Source organism: Nilaparvata lugens, chromosome 4, assembly GCF_014356525.2.
Source record: "Nilaparvata lugens isolate BPH chromosome 4, ASM1435652v1, whole genome shotgun sequence".
In the NCBI taxonomy this organism is placed as follows: Eukaryota; Metazoa; Arthropoda; class Insecta; order Hemiptera; family Delphacidae; genus Nilaparvata; species Nilaparvata lugens.
The window spans coordinates 40,483,364-40,502,064 of record NC_052507.1 but is presented as its reverse complement, the minus strand read 5'-3'; the positions used below and the strand labels follow the sequence as shown (position 1 = coordinate 40,502,064).

Sequence of the window (18,701 nt, the reverse complement as noted above, 5' to 3'; positions counted from 1 at the left end):
GATATAAGGGTTGATATAAGTTAATATAATATACGGGTTATACTATAATATCAATATTATACTACATTATTACTTTGTCATAATATTTTAGGCTTCTTCGTTGACCAATCATAATCAGATGAGCAATCAACTTTTTTAGCACCCAGTTAGAACAGTAGTTCTGAAAATATTACTCTTGAACTCAAATTAAAAACTCTAATAGTGAATAAGTCCTAATAAAAGCCACAATTTACATACAAAGATTCCTCAATATTCAAATTCTTCATCTGAATACAAATGGATTATATTGCTTATAACCTTATTACTCCTACTACCAGGTCGAGCTTTCAGATGGAAAATGTAAAATATATAGTTTTTACCTTCAGGTAAAACAGTAGGTAGTTCCCAAAAGATCACTATAAGAAACTTTAGGCTATTTGAGAAATAATAGAGAGTGAATAAATTCTAATGAGAACCCCATTTTATATACGGTACGAATAGTTTTGACTACTTTTTACTCACATTTTACATCCAAATACAATGGATTACTTTCTCCGTCTCCCTCCTGGTTGCTTGCTATGCATGTGTAGATGCCTGAAGATGCTCTACTCACACTCTGAAGTACCAAACTTTGGTTACTCAGAATCATCCCAACGCTTCTATTATTATACAGCATTTCTCCCTGCAAAATGACTAATATCTTATAATCAAGATTAATATATTGATTGAAGCGTATCAGTTGAAAATGGAATGATCTCATAAACGTCTAATAAATAAGCAATTAATTGAAAAGCGTCTAGAAACCAGAATTTAGAACTAGAGAGAGCCAGTTGCTTACCAAGATTCTTGAACAATAAGGTATGAAAATATTTTTTTTAATTCTTATTTCAAGCTTGATTTTTTGAAATAGATTGAATTCATCTAATAATACAATTTATTTATTATGAAGGAATAGTTAACAAATTTGAATTATCATAGGCGATTTTCTACTTATGAGTTCTTTCTATTATTTTATAAATGAGTGAATGTTATTGAAATTGAATTATCATTATATTATCAAGGCACCTTATATTATGTTGGGAACTTCAATATTGTATTAACTAACACCTTGATATTCAATAAAATTATACAGACTGTTCTGAAAAATGGTGCCCATACGTCAGGGAGTGATTCCTCTCATCAAAAGAAGAAAAAAAGAATTAACATAGATCCGAAAATGCTTTGTTACCCAGTTATACAGAGTAAAAGATTTTTTACAGAACTTGTAGAAAATTTAATTTCAAAGAGAAATATGTAAAATAAGTCTATAACAGACAAACGAAATCTTTAAAAAAATAATTCTTAATATTGTAGAGAGCTTAACAGATTTTGTGAATTTTTCATGCGCTTTGTATGTAATTATTTTTTAATTAAGAATTATTTTCTTAAAGGTTGCTTTTGTCTATTATAGACTTATTCTACATCTTCAGATGCGTTTACACCAAAAATGTTAATAACTTAATTATTTTAGATTCTATTTGATTGAACGGAACTTGACAAACCAATGTTCAATGTTCAATCCAAGATATCTAGAATACATTGTATTCTAGGTACATTGTGTTCAATCTAATAAAATCTGTAAGGATTAAGTTATTAACATTTTGTTAATAACTTTGGTGTAAACGCAGCTTAACTCATTGAAATTCAATTCTTTACAAGTTCTGTAGAAAAATATTTTGTGTTTATTGTAATTAAACGTTGTAAATCTGCTTCAAACCTTGCTTTTCGGGACCAAGTTTCGCATATTACGTTACATATCATAAAAATTACTGTAGCTACTGGTCTGAAAACGGTTTCATCCTATTTTTCAGTTCATTTTGCATAAAGTAGGCTACGCTAAATTTTAGATCTTAATTAACAGCCAACACATACCCGTAGGGCTTTGTTTCAGCAGAGGAATAGAAATTCAGACGAAATTGTTCACCCCGTATAACTTGGTAACCAAGCATTTTCGGAACTATGTTAGTTTTGATGTACGGTAAGGAATCACGCCCTGACTTATGGGCACCTTTTTTCAGAACACTCTGTAGGCCTATATAGAATTGTTTCAAATACATGGCTAATTCAGATCGACTTTTCTATGTTGGATTGTTTGTCTAATCAGGCCTAACCAAGATTATATTATAAAGGTATGCCAATTAAAAAACTTGATTTTCAATTATCAGAAGCAACTGATACCTACCTATGTAACTACCTATTTAACTCCTTCAATTCAGCATGATTGAATAATAATTGAATGAATATGTAATTGAGATAGATTAATGAGGGGTTGGTGACTTATTGTAAATATTATAGTGACGAAAAAAAATATCCCAGTAATATAATTATTGATGTATTTCCACTTACATTGTGCCTCCAAGTAACTCTGTAAACCCAAGGATTTGATTTTATGTTACATTCAAAATACACATCAACTCCTTCCTTTATTCCGCTCGCATTCAGGCTACCTCCCATCGCTAGAGCCACAACTGGTATATCTGAAAGAAACATTTCAATTGAGACTTCTCTTATCTAACTATAAAGACAAGTAAGTCATAAGATATTGAAAAAATAATCAACAGGCCTTTCTATCCTATAAATGAAAACAGTTAAAACAGAAACTATGTAAAACCACATTACCATCAACATAATTTAGGCTAATACTGTACCGGTAGAATAAATAATACATAAACTATGACAATAGTTATGTATACTATATATGACTATACATAAACGTTTATATTCAATAAGCATTTTAAACACAATAAATAAACTGGATTACATCAGTAAGACACAATTAAACGTTTAAGATTATCTCATTCGGGGAGTCTTTTATCAAGAGAGGATACACCTGAATTACACTTCAATTCCGCTTTCAGTTTTTGAAACTATGTATCACATTTCAAAATTTGAAAGTTGCTTTCCAGTATGAGTTGGGTCATTGGACTTTTCATCGTCTACAATAAAAGTACACATCATAAAAAGAATAATATGAAGAATAAATATAAAATGGAAAAGAGTTATGTAAAATGAAAAAAGTAATAGAGTCATTTCGAAAAAAACTAACTAGATCTACACAATAAAGGAGATCATCTTTATTATTTTTTGAAATACGGAAAATATAATAAGAATCATATGAATTAACTCAATCAATCACATGGATTCATTTATAATATTCCGACACGAATCAAAACCAATATAGCACAATTAAAAATCTGGTGTGGCGCACTTACAAAACTTTCCTTGCCGTTATGAAAATTTATCACCTGACGCTAGTGTTCTCGCGCATCTCAAATCTACTATTTAAAGATATGAGACAGCTGGTGATAGGACAATAACGCTGTAGACACACGAGGTCTGCTATATCTTCGTAGTAAATCTTTATATAGAAGCGAAATGGCACTCACTCACTGACTGACTGACTGACTCACTCACTCGCAGAACTGACCAAAAACGTTGGTAGGTATGTTCAGTTGGCCCTTTAGAGGCGCACTAAGAAGGGATTTGAAAAATTTTAACTCTAAGGGTGGTTTTTAAGGGTTTAAAGTTCGTCTTTTAGCATGTATATTCTTCTTATTCCGATCTCTTAATTATAATTGAAATGTCCATACCATATGTTAATATAGAACTATAATCTAGAGAGAGTACCTCTTCGAAACAGTTGTTAACTGGTAACTAAATTAACAATTTTAAGGGTTGGCATTAAGTTGAGTTGACTTTGTTAGGTTGGCACCAAACTGAAGATTGAAATGCATTTATCGCGGAAAAATTGATTGGGCACTGCTACTTCAATCAGAGCTATTCCTGGGAATATTATAATATTCGCTTCGCTCGCCATATCCGTTTAGCCAGACGTTTAGTCTGGACCCCCGACTGGATCGTCCTAACATATGATAGAAATATAACATGAAATTTCAAATTTGGAAGGTATGTTCAGTTGGCCCTTTAGAGGCGCAATAAGAACGGATTTGGAAAAATTTCCAAAGATATGCCCAAAATCATTTTTCCATCGTTTTTTCAGCGTTCTCTCAGCTTTATCGAGAATAAATAAACAGAAAATGTTCAAATTTAGCTAAGCTAGGGTGTAATAATGTTGCGTTAGAAGGAATTTGAAATAACGCCCAAAATTAGCGGTTTTTGCGTTTTCTCAGTTCTTTCATCAAGTAATAGACAGAAAATTTTCAAATCTGATACAGAGGTTTAGCTAGGGTCTAAAAATTTTGTAATAAGATGACTTTGATATTTCATCACTGAAATATCACACACTGTGTGTGTGTGTGTCCAAAATCAGCGTTTTTCCAACGTTTTTCACAGCTCTTCTGCGTTTTCTCAGTACTTTGACTTTCTGATGGAATGAAGCATGCTCAAATGGAAAATGCAGGCGAGCGAAGCGAGCCCGCTGATCTCATTTTTGGACGATCCAGTGAAGGGTCCAGGGGGCGGAGCCCCATTATGATTCAAAAAGAGGGCAAAACTCCAGCGCAATTCGAATGAGATTTGAGTCTTTCACATTCAGTATTTTTAAATGAGAATCACTCCCACTACAGATGAAGTTCACGTATGTTAATTACTATCATGTAACACAAGTTTGAAAATATTCTCAACCTTATATTCTTTGGTCTATAGCCTACATGTAATATAAATAAAATGCAATTTCTCAGAGATTTCTTCATTTTTTTGTGGAGGATAAATTCTCCTAGTTTCAGAAAACTCTCCTGAGCTCGAATAATTTTAATCTAGGTACTTTTTACACTACTACTGTATTAGATTGAACGCAAAATACGGTAATTTTGTCAATAACTTCATTATAAATACTATAATAACTCAACTTCCCTATTTTTTAATGTTTTCTTCGGTTGAATTTTGCATTTGAATAGAACATCATGTTCAATAAACGACTCACATCTATTCAAACAGTCGAACATAAAAAGGCTGGTACACTATTTTTCAGATTTAATCCTTGCCTGATAATTTTGAAAGCTTCTAGAACTTCTTGATCTGACGGATTCTTCTCCTCAAGTTCGTCACAACCATCATCATCTTAGTCAGTTCATAGAATTGAAATGTGTGACAAAAGCAAGATTTAGAAAGTCTAGTCGTTCACCTGCCTGGTCTACTACGAATGACAAGTTCTTGAAATCCAATTTAAAGTAACTTGCATTCAATTTCCGACATGTCTTTCAACCTCTATTGTCTGTCCACCACCCATCTTCTTCCTACCTGAATTGCCATTATTTTTAGTCTATTGACCTTTCTGCTGAAACTAAACAATTCCTTGAAAATGATCGTCTGCTTCCTATACACACTACATTTGTATGTTGAAGTCAAGAGATAACTTTGTTGTTGAGAGGTCCGAAATTCGTTAAATAGGCAGCCAAAACTCCAAAATGTGATGGGACCAGGTAAAAATTCGTTTCGTAGAGGATTTCGTCAAGTGGAGGTTCGTTATAGAGAGGTTCAGCTGTATTCTCAACCTCATATTTTTTGGTTTATAGCCTACATGTAATATAAATAAACTGCAATTTTTCAGAGATTTCTTCAATTTCTTTCGTGGAGGGTAAATTCTCGTAATTTCAAAAAACTCTCCTGAGCTCGAATAATTTTCTTCTATTCAGACAATACCATCTGAATTCAGAATTCTTTCAAATTAAAGGCTCTCAATCCGACTTGAAATGTAGAAAATTGTACCTCTCACAAGTTCAATTATTGTTTTATACATTATATCATTCGTCAACGGCATTAATCAGCTTTAGAATCCTAGCCAGTTTTAATAATTATTATTAATTACTGAATAATAATTACTGAGAGTTCACTTGAAATGTTAACATGGGAGAAATTTCGTCAATTATATGCATTTCAGAACAAACTTCTCAATTTGAACATAGCCTACTGATCCGTATAAAAATGAGTTTGCATATAATTATACTCTAGAATAATGATCTCTTACTTCAATAGACAACTCCTGATACATCACGCTATTATTATATCAAGTTCTACAATTATAATAGAGTGTGAAGTTTCCTTGTTCCTCGATAATTATTGAACTCTCTTTTTTATTATTTTGATCACAATTGAATGTTCATAATTTTACATAGTATGATCTATCAATACTGAGGGTACCTCTTTTGTCAATTCTCCCCTATGTTTTCTTCTCATACATAATTATTATCTATTTCAACCGAATACTCTCAGTAATAAAACTTAATTATAAGCAAGTGAAACATCTGAAACTGTGGAAATTCCATAATCATTCCTTACAGCTTATACAACAAAATTGTGCCAGTGTTATCATGATTTAGAAACGTTTATATTGAAATGTACAGTGAACCGAATCAAAAGTGAACTTAGCTAAATCCCGAGTTCTGAAACCGGCCCTTAAATAGAGAATTCTTTCAAATTTAAAGCTTCCAATCTGACTTGAAATGTAGACGATTCTACCTCTCACAAGTTAAATTATTGTTTAATATATTATTATATCAATCTTCAACTGCATTAATCAGTTTTAGAATTCAAGCAAGTTTCAAATAATTCTCATTGATTACAGAATACTAATATTATTGAGAGTTCACTTGAAATGTTAACATGGAATGAATTTCGTCAATTCTATGAATTTCAAAACAAACTTCTCAATTCGAACATAGCCTACAACTAATCCAAATAAAATGGGAAATTGCATATAGTATACTCAAGAAATGATCCCTTACTATAATAGACAACTCCTGATACATCATACTCATATATTGCTCTACAATTATATTATAATACAGTGTGAAGTTATCTTGTTCCTCGAGAATTATTGAAGTGTCTCGTTTTTATTATTTTGATTAGAATTGAATGTTAATTCATCAATTAACATAGCATGAACTCATAATACAAAGCATTCCTCTTCTGCCAACTCTTCCCTATGTTTTCCCTTTCGAACATAATAATTATTAATTATAAATAATTATTATTATTTATTTCAAGTGAATACTTTCAGTAATATAACTCTATTACAATCAAGTGAAAAATCTGAAACTGTGGGAATCCCATACTCATTCCTTACAGCTTATACAACAATATTATTGTGTCAGTGTTTCAATAATTTAAAAATTCTTATATTGAAATAAACAGTGAGCCATATCAAAAGTCTCTCTAGAATTCTGAGCACAATCTAAAATAGCCATGTTGCTTCAGATTGTAGAGAGTTCTAGCTTCCCTCCCTTAGTTTTCTGGAAACATCAAAGGGCTTGTTATTGATATCCTGTGTCTGTGTCTGTATAACACATGGTGTGGAGAGTGTAAAGAATCCATATAGATCTCGCAGTAGAAGTTATCACTGAATGTATTCATTGACTTGACTATAGACAGTGTTGCCAATTTTCAGTGACTTCCTTTGAAAGAAAAAACCTGTAGACTTTCACTTTCAAAACATAATAGATCAATATGTGAAGATAAATACCGGTTATGTACCCCATTTAGTAGGATATTAACTCAAAAGGCATACTCAAATCACCTCATTTCGTAGGCTATATACTCATGGAGCATACACACTTCAGAGTCTCGTTTAGTAGGTCCAACCGGAAAGAGTGTATGACGAATGTGGCGCGGATCTGGCGGATTTTTCTGTAAGCGTAAGTATGTGAACTCTAGATTCGAAACGGGGTGATTTTGGAAAAAAGTGTGTAAAGTAGTAGTTCGGATTCAGAACAGTCCTAGAAGTCGTTTTGAGTGGATGCACACTGAGGTACGAAACGGGCGCACCCCGTTTGGTAACCGCTCCCCGTTTCGTGTTGTGCTTGAGCATAATTCTCCCCGTATGACCTCTTTTACAAACACACACACACACACACACACACACACACACACACACACACACACACACACACACACACACACACACACACACACACACACACACACACCACACACACACACACACACACACACACACACACACACACACACACACACACACCACACACACACACACACACACACACACACACACACACACACACTAAAGTAAGTATATTACCCATAGTAATATACTATTTTATCCATCTCTATACATCTCTATATTTATAAAAATGAATGTCTGTTTGTGTGTTAGTTTGTTTGTTCCCTATAGACTCGAAAACTACTTGACAGAACGGCATGAAACTTTGAGAATATGTTGTGTGAATATTGGGGATGGTTTCTGACCAGAAATTTTAATAGTAGGGCTAATGATAAATATATATTAATCCATTTTACATACCTATGTTTTCGAAATTGTCAGCAGAAAGGCTAACGTAGAACGGGAAGATCATCATGATTCAAGATCATGTTGTGATAATATGATTTAGCATCTAAACTTACCAGCTGTAATAAACACATCACTCTGTGATAAAATTGTTTACTGGTATTAAAACGGTAGTGTTAAGCACATAGGAAGTCCGTATTGAGATGTAAATGAAAATATTGATTGTAAATAAATAAATTTCATGATTCACCAACATGAAGTGTTACATGAGATACATTGACTTTTTGGAGGTACGAAGTTCGCCGGGTAAGCTAGTAGTATATTGTTTAGTATGACCGTAGTGGAACGGAAGAGTCCCCAACCCCATCGTTACACCGCTTGTTTCCAACACAAGATCACCCCTCCCACCAGAAGTTTGAAACTGCAGTGGTTTCGTAAAACAAGAGTATATCGGCTCTAGTCTGTCCAAACTGCCTTTAGCCCTGAAAGATTAAGCCGACACTACTCCCCCACGCGCAGGCACACACGCCCGGCCTACCTGCGCCATTGATATACTATGTATACTATGTAGTATACAAGTAGGCACACCTTCCCTCTACTCCACACACAAAAGGAAACTGCGCTTGTGTATATGAGTAGTAGGAGGGTCGGCCTAATCCTTCAGAACTCATGCCTGTTAGGTTAGAGCATAAATATATATCGAACTGACTTCATTAATCCAATCTTTTTCACGAAGAATAGATCTACAATTAATGACATATAACATTCCATCGTATATTCATTGTTCAGTGAGTTATTCCCTTACAAAGCCAGAAAATCAGGAAATTTTCATCTCATAATTTCATATTTTGTTTAATAAAAGTTCACGCTTCCGTTTTCAAGAAAAATGTTTTGTATTAAACAGTGGTCGCCAAACAGTCGATCGCGAGCTACCGGTAGCTCGTGGGGTAGTTTTTGGTAGCTCACAGAAATGCTTGCGTTGGCAACCTGTTTTGTTTTTTGTGTGGCTAGTTCAAGCAAAAAGCCAAAAACCTATCATTTTCATGCCGAGTGGGAAACTGATTACTTTTTCACACAAGTGAAAGATAAATGCGTGTGATTGCTTTGTATTGTGAGTGTCTCTGTCGGAAAGAAAGGAAATGTTGAGCGTCACTCCAAGACCGTTCACAGTGGAATTGAAAAAGACTATCCGCTGATTTGAATTTGCAGCATCGAGGGAAAGATAAGGACATCGGTGGAATGATTTCAACTGTAACATCGTTTTCCAAAAAGCTTGAAATGTGGGAAAAGAGTGTCGTCCAGTTTGAATACAAACAGTATAAAAGTTATAGCTCGTTCTAAGACCTTCAAAAGGATGTATCATGAATCGGACTTTTTTGATGTTCTATAATTTTAATTGTCCAGTTGATCTGCACAATGTTTTTTCGCGTTGAATGCCCATTTAATACTACCACCAATAAAAGTTCAGGGAAACTATTATCAAAAGTATTTTTTCTGTTCTCAATGCCATTCACTTCAGAAGCCATTAATGATAGAGAATTGAATTTGGTCTCAAATTGTCGACCAGGAGTTCTCCTTTCACATCTATTGAATATTGAATAATCAAGATTAAATAGTTTTGAAATTAGTTTGGTAAGTTTGAAGACGCCGAGGATCTCAAGAAATTTATCCTCTCTCGAGAGTTCAAGCCATAACTCTATCATACGGAGAGGATGAAGACAAATTCGAGACAACAGGGTTTATAGAGGATAAAATTCCCTACAATTCAAAAAAATCCCTATTTCTCTGATTTTCTGGCTTTGTAACGAAATAACTCCCTGAACAATGGATATACAATGGAATGTTATAATTATGAAATTAATTTTAGACCTATTCTTCCAGGATTAGATCAAAGACAGTTAGATATCTTGATTTGGAGACGATTTTGTTTTGTTTTGCGAAACCACTGCAGTTTCGAATTTAAGGGGCGTTCTTTGGAGGGGGGGGGGCAAGCAGTGTAACTATGGGAACTCGTCGGTTCCAGGCTATGTATTATGCATACTAGCAGCCTGCAAAAATCCAGCTTTCTATTTCAACTGATTTGTTGCGCATAAATAATGCCTTTATTTACTGGGCTGATAGGTTAATTGAATAAAAGCTTGCAATAATAATATTATTGATAGTTGTGAGGCCCGTGTGCAGATACTCGGTTCAAACGGAGAAATGTCAGCTGTTAGTTTAAACGTTGTATGAAGCACATTATGATAGAGGAAACTAATCGAGGTTTAGCTTTAAACGTAGCATATGACCCTAAGTAATTTTTGAGCAAATGTTTCGAGTCAGCTGTATGTGATAATCTTATTTGCTAGTGAGGATGTGGTTGATGTTGTTGATCAAAAACTAAAATTCATCAAAATTGATTTTTTCTTCAAATTTCACTGATTTTTGAAAAATCATAGCTCAGTACTCATTGGAGATAGAAATTCCAAATGATCTCATTTTATTCAGAATTCCATAATCTAGAAAAAAAGGCAAGAGCAAATTTTTCTGTCCGATTACAAGATTTGGCAGAAATAGCTGAAAACTGGAAAATGAGCCGAAAATACGAGGTTTTTGGGCCACTCTGTAACTAGCTCAAGGAAATTTTGCATGAAGAAATTGGTTTTGGACTTCTCTTATGTACCCAAATAATATATTAAAAAATCAGAACTACAATATAAATTGCAAGCACACCCCCTTTTTTATGTCTGTATTGACTGGACTATATAGAACCGATAAGCTCTACCGATAAGCTCTACTATCAATCGGCTTCAATTATTGTGACATAGTTTATCATGAGTATTTCTTCCCATTGATTCAACTTCATATGATTTAACTCAAGCAATCATTTATAGATTATTACTCTTCTAAATCAGACTAAATTATATCTTTCAGTCCACCTGTCAAGGTATAGTTAGTCCTTGAAATTGAATTATATCCATATTATAAGCATATGATAAATTTGGAAAAGTTTGGACTCTTCTTCAATTTTCCAAGAATATTGTTCTCTTTTTGAGATTAATATTAGTTCCCTGTATCACCTATTGCCATTAAAACGCTACTCACGAAATAATTAAACCGAAGGATCTCGGAAATCACGTGACAGGTCCGGTACATTACTAACAGTATTGAATCATGAACTGCGGACTGTCAACACAGCTTTGACAAGCTCAAAGGACGAAATTATTAACACCATTACAGCCACTCCAAGAATCGAAAACGCCAGGGGCCACGTTATTGTTACGGACAGCCAAGCGACATTGAGTCAAGCTACAAGATATGCATATTACCGACGGCATGACTCCATTACTTGTAGCTATCTCTTGAGATTCAATTCCAGGAGTTTAACATTGAACAATCTGTCAAGTGGAGTGGGTCGATATGCCTGTTGATGTCTCTGACGACGGCTTCCTGGATATAGAATATCGCTAATTATTCCATTCCACCATTACAGAATTGATTATGGGAGATTTTAGTAGAATTCATTTGTTCATGTTAAGCAAATACTCACGAGAAATGTTAAGTTTCCAGCCATCTTCGATCAAGGAGTCTTGTATGGTAGGTGTAGATGCACGACAAGATAGAATTTTTCCGGAATCTTCCATGGTTGGAATGAACTTTAACGTGCTGATTGTCCGGTTGAAGTCAGAGGACATCTGGAACATTGAAAAGAATATGGGTACTAAGTATTTATACAGAAGTAAAAAATTTCGCCATTTCAAAATGACATCAGCTAAAACCTGAAATTGAAAAAAAACTTATTCAGCCGGAAACTTCGTATAAAGCAGTATATGGATCTATATGTACAGACTTGAATTTATATTAAGAACCGTGAATTCATTTTTATCACTCTATATAAAATAGAGATTATTCAACTCATTGACCAATCAGACTGCCACAGCGTTGTATCCCTGTATAAATGATGTTTTCAAGTGCTTGTTTTAGACTAAGTTATCAATTCCTCATTCGAATTCATTGATTTAATTCATCATCAATTTCAATAGCCTCTCATATTTAATTGAGAATTAGGCCTAACTGTTAAACAAGCATTGATTGTATATGCTGATACAGTATTATCATACCCATAGCCATAACTACTAATGCTAGCTTGAACAATTAGCTTTTATACACTTGGAACAAAGCTGGGACTTGCTTTAACTTGCTTCAATGTATCAAGTGAAGCTGTATCAATCCATCAATTGTTCCCATTCGGTTTTAGCTTGATAATCTCCACTGGGCAAACAGTAATAATTTGAGATACCTTAGACTTGAAATACATATTTGTAACAAGACTTGTAGAGATAAAGTAAATGAGTTTATATGAAAATTTCAATTTTAATGCTTGATTTTCCACTTTGGAATATTAACTTTTTGATTATTGATTTTCACATGATTCACTCTACTAAGTAGGATAATTTATACAGTTTGAATTTAGCTGACCTCTTCCTTGGCTTTCTTGAGCGGAGTACTGCCCTTCCACCATGACATTTGAGGTTGAGGCCTGGCTCCGACCGCCTCGCACTTGATTTCATGGGCCTGCCCAGCTGAAAGTGGTCGATTTTCCCCCAGAAGTTTCACCCACAATGGCCGTACTGTAGAACAAACACAATAATTTTCTCAGTCAGTAACTCAGATTCGATTCACATTTGGTAACTGAGGGTGAAGGATAGACAAATAAAGGTTGAATACAGTATACTACAAGGAGATAGAAGATGAAACTCACAGTACATGATTGAAGAGAATAAGAGACTTTAAATATCCAATGAGGAATATACCCAAAGCTCGCCATACGGGAAATAATAATAACAATAATGATAATAATTGACAATTAATGGTATCTGGGTGATCTCAATTAAGACACGACACTGAACAATTCTCCTGACGTAATAAAACACAACGCAGTCTCGACCTTCATGAGTTAATCATCAGAGTGCGTTCACAACTCTCCAGTGAGATGGATGGATCTGGAAGATTCAGAGCGAGGAGAAAAATAGCAGGCAAATGAAGGGTGAGACGCAGAGTTGTTTTATCTTTGAAAAAAAGACATTGCACTATGAACCGTTAACGCAGACAACTCGACAAAATGGCTCTTGCTCCAACTAATGAGAAGAAGTCGACGCTAGAGGGTAGCATCCCAAGAATGTTATTGCAACTCATTCTTTACAGTTTCTATGGTCCGTGAAAAGGTCGAATTGACGAAAAATGCTGTTATCTGTTCGCAAGGCGCTTTCCCAATGCTGTGGTGGTCATCTCGGCTAGTGACGACTGACTCGACTTGTGACCTCAATTCACTGCCCTATGAAGGCCGTTCCAAGGAACTAAATTCTTATCTCAGGGAGCACATACTACTGTACTACAGTATTACGGTAGTATAAAGCTGCGCGTGCACTAGGTCGGTGGGGCGACGAGTCGCGGCGCGGCGCCGTTTTGGACTAGTTGGTCGTGACGTAGACTTGTCAATTGCGATTTGAATTAAGACATAGTTGTTGCAGTTAGAGTTCTAATTTGAAAACAGAAATTACTCTTCAAATATTAACCTACTCTGTCACTTCAACATCTTAAATATGCTTATATGAATTCATGATACATTATTTCGATAAAGAGTTTCAAAAGAAAATAAATGGCAGAAACCGCACATTGATATATAAAGCCATATCATTTTGTAGATGTAAAAGTTGTGAACTATGCACTATAATGGGTTATAACTTGCTCAAGAGCTGTTGTATTGTAATCTTCGAAACCCGCATCTTTCAATAATACAGAGTTGATGAAAAATCTGAAAACAGCTGAATACTTCTCTTACAAGAATAATTTAACAATAGGTGTTTTTGTGGATCCTATTTGAAATGAAAAATTACTCTTCAAATATTAACTTACTCTACCGCTTCAACATCTTAAATATGCTCATATGAATCCAAATTCATGATACATTATTTCGATACAGTGTTTCAAAAGAAAATAAATGACAGAAAACTCACATTGATATATCAAGTCATATCATTTTGTAGATGTAAAAGTTCAGAATTATGTTGTATATTATCCAGCTGAAATCATGTGTCAGAGCGTGTGATAGCTCTTAAATTGCCTCACCTGATGTTATGAATGAATGAATGGAAAAACTGTACTATAATTTATCGCATGCAATAAATTCTTCAGATGACTAAATGATAAATAATAACAATTCTTTCTTATGCACTTTCAATGTTATTTTTATATCCTGAAGAAGGTCGAAGGAGTGTGTCAATTTTGCTGTCCAACGAACTTGTCCTGTTCGAAGAATACGTGTTCCAGTAACTTTTTTATTTATTTATTCAATTTATTCACAACACACAAAAATACAATGAGAAAAAGCAATATACAACAAAACAATTACAACAACACTATGGTTATATAGTCTGCCCATGTTCGAAAGAAGCAGAGCTCGGAAAGAGCCGAGCCCTCACGAAGTTACCCAGGTGCGGAATTTTTCCGACCTGACGCTGGACTTTTCGAGCTGCGCGCCGCGCTCCTAGTGCACGGAGGTACACTTGATCACATGTATTTAATTCCAGGTCGGAAATTCTCCACGCCGCGTCGCGCCGCTTCACCGACCTAGTGCACGCTCTACTTAACACTCAGAAGAAGTGACAAGTAGGTCAATACGCGTCTCGATATGCGCCTAGCCTAACCTGCATATTCGGAATTGAAAGAACATATAATATTTTATCATACTGGAGTCGAATTGCAGGTTTAAGATAGATCCTATTATATTACATAGCAATGCCAGACTACTAGACATACAAAACACTCTGTACTTATTTTAAATTGATTATTTACAATTTATTTGATTACCTACATACAAAGTACATAAAAATAATAATTGCAGTAGCATACTAAATTGTCTCTGAATAGTTCAATAATCAATGTATGTATGAATTTTCTCAAATTACTTTTTATTTACAATTTATTCAACAATAAATTCATTCAATTATTCATTATAAATTTATTCAATTATTATAGATTCACATAAAAAGGTACTTTATTCACATAAAAAGGTAATGAATGCTCTTATCAATTGTTGAATAATGGAGATGCTATGAATATATCTCCATAATATTAATGAAAATAATGAATAGGCCTACTAAACTCAATTTGACTTCAAATGAATGCAAAGAAATTCGGGTTTTCAAATGTCTCATCAATAATAAGTGATCAGTTATTCTTTCTCAATATAAGTTGTATTGTATTGATAAGTGAAAAACAAAAATAAGTATTGAAGTATAATAATTTAAATAGAAGTAAGAAAAATAATAATTGATGAAAATGGGAATTTGATAAATCAACAGCAACAAGCTCATCTGATCAAATTTTCCCAGAATTGTAACAGCTTAAAGAAGTGTCAATTTTATGCAAAATAGTATTCAAGAATATACAATAATATATTCTGAAATTATGCTTGTGACAATTACATTAAAATGAGTGAAATTATTGAAGTATTTGTATTTTTCAAACAAAATCTTCAATTACTGTAAACGTAATTTACAATACGAAGGTTTTTTTTTCTTTCTTCAGTTGAAGTGATAAGGTTTTAATTTACATTTATATTCTGATGAGTATATTTCAAAAATACTTGAATATTAATCATATAATGGAATCTTTTATCTACTGTAAAATTTCTTCATTCTACGGACATGTATTACTTCTGGAACAAATTGACCTCTTTTTTCTAAAATTACTTCGTAGTTGTGATCTGAAATCTTCTTAGAAATTGTATAAGGGCCTTTGAAATGACTATTGAATTTTTTACAAGTGTCAGGCTCGTTTGGTGGATACGATACAAGCACCTTGTCTCCTACTTGAAATTCTACATGTTTATGTTTTTCATCAAAGCGAATCTTTTGTCGTTGTTGGGCCTTTTGTATTATATTCGGTAATTGTGACCGAATTTCAGCTAGATCGTGTAGCACTTGAAATCGATCTATTTCAGCTGATGGGGGTAAAAATGCTACATCGAAAGGGCTGAGTGGATGAAAACCATGTACTAGATAAAAAGGTGTGTATCCTAGAGATTCTTGATATGAAATATTGTAGGCAAAGCACACATACTTTATGTTGGAATGCCAATTGTTTTGCTTTTCATTTATGTAACATTTCAACATAGTTATTAGCGTATGGTTATATCTTTCAGTTATGCCCTGACTAGTTGGCATGTAACTGGAGCCAAATTTTTGCGTCACTCCTAGTGAAACACAAAATTGTTTTACTAATTCTGACCTGAAATTCGTACCATTATCTGTATGTATGACTCTCGGTAATCCATACGTAGTGGAAAAATTTGTGAAGAATTTAACTGTTGTTTTTGCATCAATGGAAACTACTGGTTCACAGAAGGCAAACCTTGTAGCTCGGTCTACTGCTACTAATATATACTTATAATCCATAATTAGTAATAAACTAATACTAAAACTAAAACTAGACTTTTTGTTTTTCTCCCATTTGAGGATCAACTTTACTACAAAAGAATAGAACATAAGTCATGAAACTTTGAAGTGTGTCGGTGTTTTGCATTTTTCTATTATTCAATTGAATTTCAAATTTTTCAGCTTGACCTACTGGCTCGAAATATTTAGTCAGAGATTCTTTCATGTGTTGATAGGTCAAATTATTTGGATTTGAGGCATTGAGAGTTTCAAAATATTGTAATGCACTATTGTTCAGATAGAATGGCGCAAGTATTGTAGTTTGTCGGTGTCATCCCAACCATTCAGAGTGGCTGTTCTGTCGTAATAGGAGAAAAACTCGCATATGTTTTCTTTGGGGTTGGCCGAAAATGTTTTTGGCGTAATAAATGGGCGCTTTTTATCCGTCATTTTATTATCGCTCAAGGGATCCGTTTGCGTAGTGATTGTACTGTTGCTTACGAGATCGGTTTGAGTAGTGTTGATACTATTGTTTATGGGATCAGTTTGAGTAGTGTTTGTGTCGTTGATTATGGAATCAGTTTGAGTAGTGTTAGTATCATTGCTTATTTGATCTGTTTGTGTGATATTATTTGTAGTGATGCTTTTGGAAGAACATTCACCGTCTTGAATTTTATATATTGTTCTTAATGTCTTTTCCAATAGAACTAAATCAGGAAATTTATTTTTTAGTGTGTCAGACAGAGGAACTCTATTTATTATATTTTGGATAGCAAACTCTTGTTCTTCTAAATATTTAGATACATCAACTAAAGTTATTTTAAGCAGTCGAAGGTTGGATCTTATGTAATCGATATCTGCGTTTTTGGGAATGTATAATCTGTATTGTGATGCTAATTCTGTAGCTTGTTCCAGGTTTAAACTTTTTATTTTTATATCACGCAAGTCTGGAATATTACGGTTCATTGAAGCAAAAACCTCATAGGGCCAGAATAAGTTTCACTTTATACTACAATGAATAAGATTCTAATTATTACAATAGCATGCACACAATGGAAAGATGAAATGAAAGTGAAAGGTGGACGTGACCTAGAAGAATGAAATATAATGCAAGTTTACGTTCTTCAAAAGAACAATCAACTAATTACAAACACTAAGTTTTACTCGTGCTATTCGAATTATTCGAGATTGAATGATGAGATAAATATTTTTTACATTCTTATTATTTTATTTTTTTTTCCTTCCTGTTTATTCTGGGAGGATATTTATTTGATAATTTACTCAATCCTTACGTTCGGATTCATTCAATAATAATTATTCAATATTAATATTTTTTCAATATTTAGATTTTATGAAAATAATAAGTTTTTTTTTGTCAATGTTAATCCATAATGAACTTGATTTGATTTAAAACTAAATAAGAATGAATTTGATGATTAAAAATCAAAAACCTTGTGTTTTACAAACATAATTTTTTTTCTTTAAGTAGAAAGTATTCGTGTAAAAGGGATAGCAAAAGGTTACCGAAAAAGTCCAAGAGTTATTGTCAGATTGGATGTGATAGAATAAAAGTCACAAAACCCGGCTTAAACTCCACCAAATGTAACAAATAAATGGGATGATGGGCGATTGACGCCTTCACCAAATGTAACAAATAAAAGAATAAAGAGAAATGACCAGTCTAACGAAAAGATTATAAGTGTTTTGTTATGTGTTATTTCATCATCTATTTATGTTCTTCACATTAATGTGATTTATTCAAATAATCAATTCGTTAGTAGGCCTACTGATCGATTGTATTCTTCTTAGTGGTTAGTGCCTCTACTCGATGTTTGGTAAAGCACACTACCAAAAATTATAGGATCTTTAAATTTGTGGATAATTGAATGAATTAATCCCCAGATTCCTCCAAATCGTATGGGTTTCGATCAATTCATTCAATTACCTCACAGGAACAGGAACGCCTCCACCAGTGTCTTTTTTTATATAAAGAAAAAACACAAAAACTTGGAAATTTTGATAATAAAAATTTTGACTCACACAGGGTGTTTGAATTTTTGAAA

At 33.6% G+C, this 18,701-nt stretch overlaps 1 protein-coding gene across 3 annotated transcripts in view; it reads right to left on the bottom strand.

Moving 5' to 3' along the window:
* LOC111051989 (hemicentin-1) overlaps nucleotides 1-18,701 on the bottom strand; it is a 731,812-nt gene that overhangs the window by 19,694 nt on the left and 693,417 nt on the right. For all 3 annotated transcript variants that reach the window (XM_039427471.1, XM_039427469.1, XM_039427470.1), the window contains exons 6-9: nucleotides 12,680-12,831; nucleotides 11,751-11,895; nucleotides 2,365-2,495; nucleotides 502-661 (exon numbers count right to left, since the gene is read on the bottom strand). In XM_039427471.1, coding sequence (XP_039283405.1) covers nucleotides 502-661; nucleotides 2,365-2,495; nucleotides 11,751-11,895; nucleotides 12,680-12,831 — 588 coding nt within the window. The remainder of the gene's footprint in view (nucleotides 1-501; nucleotides 662-2,364; nucleotides 2,496-11,750; nucleotides 11,896-12,679; nucleotides 12,832-18,701) is intronic.